A 9,499-nucleotide genomic window follows, 5' to 3' on the forward strand; every position below is an offset into this window, starting at 1 on the left:
GGATCTATTTTCTCTGCCTTTAATTTTCGTAACATTGACTTTTTAAAAAAATCTAGGCAAATTGTCTTATAAAGTGTCCTGCATTCTGGATTTGGTTGTTTCCTCTTGATTAGCTTTATGTTAAACTTTTTTTTGACAAGTTTATCTCCTAGGTGGTATATATTCTGTTTATTTTTACTTCAGAAAATTTTAAGTAATTGACTTCTTTCACTTGGAGTGGTATCACATGACCTTAGGTGTATCATATTTATTGTATTTCTCTGTATAATTGTATTCCAGGCTTTATATTAAATATCAAATCAAGCACAAACTCTGAAGACATAGCCACCCACACCTGCTTCAGGTGATGTGCTCTGTGCTCTTTTCTGATGCACAACTATATATGAAACCTGTGAGTTGCTGGGCGCATGTAGTGAGGGTAATGGTGTTAATACATTTAATGAAAGGTTAAATTCCTCACTGGTTTCCTGCCCTAATATAGAATAATCTTAGAAATATCTGTGTTTGTCAGACTGCTTTGACTTTTTTTTTTTTAACCTTTTTTTTTTAACTGAAGTATAGTTAATTTACAATGTTGTGTTAACTTCAAGTGTACAGCAAAGTGATTCAGTTATACATATATGTATTCTTTTTCAGATTCTTTTCCATTATAGGTTAGTATAAGATATTGAATAGAGTTCCCTGTGGTATACAGTAGGTCCTCATGGTTTTCTGTTTTATATATAGCTGTGTGTATATGTTAATCCCAAACTCCTAATTTGTCCCTCCCCCTCCCCCACTATACTCAAAGACTCATCTGGAGTCTTTACTGTGCTAAATGAAGAAATTATAATCCATTTCAACTTTGTCATATACTAGGCTTGTAACATCTCTGGAGAGGGCATCTTTTTTTCCTCACTTATTAGTCAGATCTTCTAAAAATCTGAAGAGGAAACTTTCTATAGTTTTTCTTTATAAAGTGTATCCTTCTAATATCAGTCTTCACGGTTAGTAAATTCTTTTGCTAAATCAATAGTTACGCCTTCCTGGAAAGGAGAAATTGAGGGAAAATTTGGACTTCCAGATAAATGATTGGCAAACCATAGCCTATGGGCCATATCTGGCCTGTTGCCTGTTTTTAATTGGAACATAGCCATGCTCATTCATTTAATTACTGTCTGGTAGTTTTACACTACAAAGGCAGAGTTGAGTAGCTGCATCAGGGACCGTATGGCTCACTAAGCCTAAAATACTTGCTGTTTTGGCCCTTTACAGAAAATGTTTTCCAACCCCTATTCCAGGTAATTAAAACATTATATATTACACAGGTGAGTCTCACTTTGAGAAAATTTGATATGCAAGTACACAGCTTTGAAAAGCAACCTCGAATTTTATTCCCTGTTGCACAGTATCTTTTACTTTACCATTGAAATTCTTTATGGTGCACATAATAAAGGTAGTGATGAATACAAATTTCAGAAATGGGCAGTCTGTTGTAGAAGGTAAGATATATCAGCTACTGATTAAGTAGCCTCATAGTTTAAAGCCATCTCCTTACATAACAGTGTTTTGGGCAGTAATATTTTCTACCATCAAAAGTTAGGATTATATTTAAGAAAATAGGTGGTTTAGCAGGGTACATGATCTTAATTTGATTTGTTACTTAAAGTTTAATGTAATGCTTACATATTCAGTTTCCTAAAATTACTTTATGATCATAATAATCATTTCAATTTTTTGTTTGCCATATGTGCCTCATTCATGCCTCTGATTTTTTTTCCTCAATAATTTACTGTTTAAAAAATTTTCTTGACATAGGGATTGTTGAATTTTTCTTAATTCTTATAATTTTATGAGCTATAGTTTTGTGCATAGTAGGTCTTAATAGCTATTAAAAGAATTGAGTTAAAAGACTAGGTAAACAATAAGGGTTGGATTGTCAAAGATGGGTAATCATTTTCTGCTTAAACTGATTTCTTTGTGGTATTAAAGTAGTTTTCTGTCTACCTACAGTATAATGCACACAGTTGGCACTTTTTAATTACTCAGAATTACTACAGTACTGTGAGAATTTTACCTATAGAAGGTAACAGAGATGAGGGCAAGTATAAACTAGGTCAGTGTCACGCCTTAGATCGAGAGTGCTTTCTTATTTATGAGTAGAAAATAAAACAAATCTGGCTCAGTGGCCCCTAGATAATCTAGATGTTATTATGTGTGCCTAATGTGAGAACTGTTTATTGAAAATTGTATTGCTTTGCAGCATTTCTAAGCTGTCCTTGTAATGTGCTGACCTAAATCTTAGGAAGTATCTTATTCTACCGAAGTTACTTATAAAGCTGATGTCCATATGTTCTCTTCTTTTATTGACTTGAAAGAACCTGGAGTTGGGAGTACAGAAAGCTTGGTTCTAAGACATTCTGGCACTAATTTGTAGTGACCCAGCAAGGCAGCCACCTGTCCTCAGTTGCTCAGTTTCATTATTTGCAAAGTGGTTGAAATAAACTATCTCGCATATCCTTTCAAGCTTCGATGTTCTAGGGTAACTTAATACATTTTGTCAGATAGGAAAAAAAGTCTTAGCAAAATTGGAAAGCTTCGGTAAAAAGGAATCTAATTTCACCTGCCACAGGTGTGAGTGTAATTGTTTATACAAATATATTCACTGCACTCACCTGCTTATAACTCTTTACACTGCTCCTCCTAGAGCTCTGCCGACTCCCAGATCTCTAACTTAAACCCATACCTTTCTTCTGAGCTCTGGATATTTTCACCTGGATGTTCTGCAGCTCCCCAAATTTAACATGTTTCAAAAATTGATTTTTATTTTCCCCTTGATTCTTCACTACTCCCTTCTACCCAGACTGGTCAAAACAAAACATCTCAACTGCTTCTCTAGCTCCATTAGCAATACCAGCAACCAAGTCAAATAAGCAACAACTTGAGAGTCATCTTGAGCAGCTCTCATCACTAACCAGACTTGCTGGCTGGTCCTTCAGTTTGTATTCTCTGTGCCTACTGGCCACTGACAGCAGTGAACATAGGAGTGCAGGAATCGCTCCAAGATCTTGATTTCAATTCCTTTGGATAAATTCTTAGAAGTGGGGATCTGGAATAGTCAGACTCATACAAGCAGAGTAGAATGGTGGTTACCAGGGGCTAGAGGGAGGGGGAATTGGGAGATGTTGGTCAAAGGGTACAACATTTCAGTTATACAAGATGAATTAAGTTCTGGAGATCTAACGTATAGCATGGTGACTACAGGTAACAATACTATACTGTATTGTATACTTGAAATTTGCTAGGAGGGTACCATCCCAAGTGTTCTCGACACACACAAATGATAACTGTGTGAGGTAGTGGATATGTTAATTAACTTGATTGTAATGATTATTTCATAGTGTAGATGTATATCAAATAGTCTTGTATGCCTTAAATATATACAGTAAAAAGTGGGCATAAACTACATTTTCAAAAAAATAAATTCAAATATCCCTGTGAAGAAATTAATTTTTTCAATGCCATTGTCTTATGAGGTGAATTTAGTGACTTATAAGATGAGTTTAGTGATCTTTTTTTGGAATATCAGTATCAGTTACTTCTGTTAACTATGAGTAAATGATGTCTTCATTGCTAAACAGGATTCATTAGAAAGCAAAGGCAAACACTATTTGAATTGATGTATACTAGATGCTCAGCTATTTGGATTTTGTCTTTTTTTTTAAACTATTTACAACACTGGGTTAATGAGACCTAACGTCAGTATGTGCAGGAATGTATTTGAGTCAATTATTCGTTAACCTCTCTTCATCCATACAGCAGACTTCTGAGAAGGAAGGTGAATTGCTGAGCTATATGTTTAAGAGTGAAAATGCTAGAAGACTTTGTGTCTTCTCCTGGGGAAATTTTTCACAGAAGGATCCCAGAGGGCTTTTTGTTCTGTTTTGTTTTGTTTTAAATCTGTTCTTTCCAATGAAGTTTAGCATGTAAATTTATTTGTTTTATTATTATAGAGAAAAACACTAACACTTGACTGACAAATGGCATATACTCAAATATTTATAGCTGTTTAATGGCATTTTATAGATATTTATTTGGGTTTTGTCTTTTTATTTTTTAATTAAGGGCATAGTGGGGTAGATGTGAGTTCATTGTGACATTCAGCTTATATTTGCTTGGCTTTATCATAGTCGGTGACACCCTAATTCCTAGCATGATTAATAGTAACCCTCTGTGCTTGACTTTGTTTAACTTATTTGAATTATTTTCAAAAATTATAATTTTTTTCATTTAAAAAATTAGCTAAAAGCTGTGTATGGTTAATTTTATGTTTGTTTGCTGTTTGATTTTGTTTTTTTAGGGAAAAAATCCTATAAAATGGCTATTAAATTCTTAGCCAGTGACAATGAGATTTTCTTAGTATTACTTTGAATTCTACACCTCTTAATTCTTAGAGTATGTGGTTTTGTTGGTCTGTAGTGTCCTACTAAAATATTCATTTTTTTTTACAGTGTATTGCAAGTTCCACTGCATTACATGCAAATATGATTCACTCATACCTAGCTGTTTGTGGATTCAAACTCATAAATGAACCATTTCTAAATTAAGCTAATGGCATACTGATATCTTTCTGTGTTTTCTGATGTTTACAGATTCGAGTGGTGAATGCATTTCGTAGTTCTTTATATGAAGGGTTAGAAAAACCGGAATCAAGAAGTTCAATTCACAACTTTATGACACATCCTGAGTTTAGGATAGAAGATTCAGAGCCTCATATCCCCCTTATTGATGACACTGATGCTGAAGATGATGCTCCTACAAAACGTAACTCCAGTCCTCCACCCTCTCCTAACAAAAATAACAATGCTGTTGACAGCGGGATTTACCTTACAATAGAAATGAACAAGTCTGCTACCTCTTCATCCCCAGGAAGCCCACTACATAGTTTGGAAACATCACTCTGATTGTAAGCTGAATGTTAACACACTAGCTGCATTGTAAAGAAACAAATTGAAACTGGGTCTTTTCACATATTGTGACGGACAAGATAGTATTCTTGTCTTTGGACTTCAACAGAAGACACACTTGTACGAATGTAGATTTATTTTTTTAAAAAAAAAAAAGCAAAGCTTTCTGCCAGACTGAGGGTGCTTTTTGGGGGGTGGGAGAAATGAACTGACAGAAACAGTAACTCAGCTTAAGTTGACCTGTGGATCATCAGTAGAACCTAAGAATGGTCCTGAACAGTGTATTAGCAAAGCTTTAGTTTATCTCAATCCTTGATGGGAGAGAGGGAGGAGTAAAGCTGGGCAAGCAAGCAAAGAGCCCTGGATCATTGAATTGATGCTTTAATTTCTGCTGTTGGCTGTTAATAATTTGGATTATTTATGTTTATAAATGATACAGATCTGTTTACAAGGTTTGTAGATACTTTTTTTGTTCCTGTTCATAGATGGGAAGCTTCCTTATAACTGATGCAGAGAAAAATTAGTCCTTCAAATACTGCTGTATTTTCAGGAAAAAAAAAGGGGGGGGGTGTTTCTATTGAAACTGTACTAAATTTTTGCCTACAATTTACCTTGTTAAATATTGTAGATAAATTGCTGATACTAATAGCCAAATAGATAACACTAATGCTTTGTTTAAAAAAACAAAAAACAAACAAAACAAAACAAAAAAACATGAGCAGTGGTGTTCTAATGAAGTTATGGCATCTGTCCTAATTAGTTTCTTAAATACATTTACTACTTAATGGTTTTGAAACAACTGTTTAATTTTTAAAAATTTTTGAAAACTTGCTAATAACCTTTGTTCAGAATTTAGTAGATTGTTTAATGCAGGACATCAACTACATAATGAAAGATGCTTGAAATGCTTTTGTTATTTCAGGCAAATCAAATTAAATCAAACTATCAAACTACAAGAGAACTTTAGTCCTTTTTGTTTTTGTCTAAACATGTTAGTTCAGTGATGTCTTGGTGAGCTGTGAGTGAACTGTATTGATTTTTCTAATAAATCCTTAGAAACCTTCATACAGCATGAGGGCTGTTGGCATTTTGAAAAAGGTTAATAAGTAGAAGCATACATGTTTTCCTTTTGTTTTTGAAACTTGTTTGTAAACATAAATAAACATGCCCTTTTATTAAATAAATACACAGCGATGTTTTTTTAAAAAGAAATTTCAGCTTCTTTACTCAATTCTACATATATGGTGCATCGGTCTGTTCTCTTTAACCACAATTGGAATAAATTTCAAGATGGTAACAGCCCCATGAAGTACCCCCTTTAATTCCTTGGTGGCAGGTCTAACAGAACCAAATTAAGGAAATCATTGCAGTTTGACATGTTCCTCATAGAGTTTAGTTTGCCTAAAATAGTCTCACAGTTTAAAAAAAATAATGACCACCATTGTCTTTGATACATTTGTTTTCATTCTTAAGTGGCCAAATAACAAATTAGGTAAAATGAGATGATGTGAAAAGGTGGGAAAGGTCCTAAAAATATACATATTTAGATGTAATAATTAACCATATGCTGGAATGCCCATCTGTAAGCCAGTTGGAGTCTTTAAGTCTTTTTTTCTTTTGTCTACCTTCTCCCCCTTTTTGCCTCTTGTCTTTACCTTTTAGGAACTGACATTGTGTTAGGGCCCAGATTGCATCAGATATACAATCCTCAGGCTGACATAAAGTTTACGAGGACTACTACAACATCTGAGAGTGCTGACCCAGCAAAGAAACATTTAGTTGATGGTGCTTGATATTTTTGGTGGGTGGGGGAGAATCTTTTTCTCTCCATCAGTCCTTTGCAGTTAGCCTCTGCAAGACTTAGAAAAACATTGGCTCTGTCAGCATTTGTAACTGTACATTATTCATCAGGTATTTATAGCAAATCATACTGTAAAAAGAGGTAGCATGATATGCTGGAAAGCATACGAGGCTAGGAGTCAGGACCTGGTTTCTAGTCTTGATTTTGCCATTAACGTGCTGCATGACCTTGGGGAAATCATTTACCCTAAATGAGGGTGGTGGACTAGACTATCTTGAAGAACCCTTTCAGCTCTAAAAATTTACCCTATCAACTGGAGAGCCTACAAAGGCATAGGGAATAGAGAAAAGGGAAATGTTTTCAGTTTTCTTTTTTATTTTGGTTATGCTTAAATATGAATGTAATTACCAAAAGATTTAGAAATGCATGTGCTTTGGAGGATTTGTATTGAGCTTTTACAGTATTCATTTTTCAACTCAAGGCAATGGCTTTTTACACCAACTCTAATCCATAAACGGGTCTTATTGACATCCATGAAGTAGTAGCAAGACATGCTTAGTGTGTATTTCTCTCTTTGAGACACTGTAATTTCTACCAGAAATTTCCAGAGCATTATGTAAGTGGAAAAAAATGCAAACAAGCTGTTAAAGATCTTGGATCCCATTATATAGTATGTATAGCTGAAATCAGCATCTGTAATTCAATCACGTTTTCTCTTTTATCCTCTAACCAAAAAATTGTTTAATTTTGCATCCCAAATGTTTTTAATCTTTGTATATTTTTTAAAAATCTTTTTCTCCTCATCATTGCCTTTTTTGTGGTTGTAAATAGACTTACTTGCACTTTGAAGATGAGTTACTCCTTGTCATCTTATAAATATGTGATATGGTAATTTTCATAACAGATGTCAGTTTTGAACCAAGAAATGGTGATTTGTTTATAAGCAAAAAAAAAAAAAAACTGGCTTCATTTCTGTGAAATTGCTCTTTGAAAATTTCTTTTTACACGTGTAAGCCAACTGAGATACCGTGATGGTGTTGATTTCTTTCAATGATGCTTACCATCTATTTTAGCCACTGAGCCTTTTATTATTTGTCTATTTGTAAAGTTTATTTGTCTTAACTCATTTAATAAATATACTGTTTATCTGTTTCTGAATGGGGACTGAACTTTTTGAATATTTAAATTGATTTGAACATCATATTTGGGAATTCTTTTTTTCTACTTGAAATTTTAAAAACCTAATTGATGAAAATTCTGTAATGTACTTGAAATGTTATGGCTGTGTTCTAATATGCATGATCTTGCCCCTAGAATGAAAGTGGGTATATTGTCCCTACTCTCCTACCCACTGTCTTCAATCTTTGTAGCACAAGAGATAATTTTTGCAGTCCAGGGGAGAATAATGTTTGGGTTTTAAAAAAGATTAGTTTTTCACATTAAATGTAAGACCTTATTTTTTCATTAACTAATGCAAAGTTGTCAATAGCAATTATCTGAACGTTAGGGTAACAAAATTAATCAAATTGCCCTCAGCTGGTTTTTATAATAAATTATTAACATAAGTTAGCAACTTTGTTGAAATACTGAGAAAACTTTAAATGATTATTAATACCATATTTTTCCATCAGTAAAAATTATTCAGTTAATGAGTGTATACATGTACCATATTTATGACATGAGAGATGTTTTCTACTGTCAAGTTCGATTGTATATATGTATTATGTATTAGGATTGAATTTTGAATTAAGTCCCTTTGTAAAATTAACTGAATAAGAAAGGGAAGTTTCTGTAAATTTCTGCTTATTGACATTTTTTCTTCCCTGTGTCTTTAGAGAGCTCCTGTCATGTTACAGCTGCCTTTGTTCTTTTAACGTACTCCACTCTTAAGACTCTGACATCCAAACCCCATATCAACCTGTATCTTTTTTAATTAGTGTTGCACTCATTTGCAGACCAAAAAAACCTTTTAATAGCATAATTATACCACCGAACTAAAAACAATCTTTGAAAGATCCTTGAAAACTTGTCTTTATTTTAGAATAAGCATTATAAAAATACCATAAAGAATGTTTGATGCTGTAATGGGAGTCATGGTTGTATTCCTGTACTTCTCTTATCAGTACATGTCAAAAAGGACATGATCTTTATCCTTATAATGTAACTTCCTTTCAATAGATAGATGATTTTGTCTCTTAAACTCTCGATAGCTTATTTTTGTACTCTCTGTCTTAACTACTTCTTTAACATTTTCCCTGTTAGAAAAATACTTCAGCTTGCAGACGAATATACTAAATGTAGGCATGTTTAATCTCTATTCTCTGAATTCAATGTCATTATTGAACACGATAATAGTAATGGTTCCAAAGTAGGAAATTAAAGGAAGATATATGAATATGTGTTTATACGGTATCAGTCTTTGCACAACTTTCTTAACCAGCACTGTGTCCTAGGAAAACTAGTTTCCAAATAAGTACCACCCAAATCTGGGTGGGGTGTTCAATGCGGTAAGTTCCCTAAGAATTCTCTTAATTAAATCAGAGTTACAAGGACCACATAACTTCCGAATTACTTTTTAGATAATTAAATACAGACACTCTCTCCTTACCTATTAAAAGGAATCTTGTCATATCATAAGTTAATATCTATGGAGTACCTGATATATGCTGAGCCCTTTATGTGGATCATGTAAATATTGCTAACAACCCTCTGTACTGCTGCTGCCATTTTACATAGGGAGAGACTGAAGCTT

The 9,499-nt window shown here is 33.6% G+C and overlaps 1 protein-coding gene across 1 annotated transcript in view; it reads left to right on the forward strand.

The window, feature by feature from the left end:
* The window catches only part of ATP2B1 (ATPase plasma membrane Ca2+ transporting 1), a 135,486-nt gene extending 127,581 nt beyond the window's left edge, over positions 1–7,905 (forward strand). Inside the window, exon 21 of the mRNA XM_024754423.1 lies at positions 4,632–7,905. Within this exon, the coding sequence (XP_024610191.1) occupies positions 4,632–4,943 (312 nt within the window). The 3' untranslated portion in view covers positions 4,944–7,905. The remainder of the gene's footprint in view (positions 1–4,631) is intronic.
* Positions 7,906–9,499: the final 1,594 nt, after the last annotated feature.

Source organism: Neophocaena asiaeorientalis, unplaced genomic scaffold (genome assembly GCF_003031525.2).
Source record: "Neophocaena asiaeorientalis asiaeorientalis breed wild unplaced genomic scaffold, Neophocaena_asiaeorientalis_V1.1 scaffold92, whole genome shotgun sequence".
NCBI lineage: Eukaryota > Metazoa > Chordata > Mammalia > Artiodactyla > Phocoenidae > Neophocaena > Neophocaena asiaeorientalis.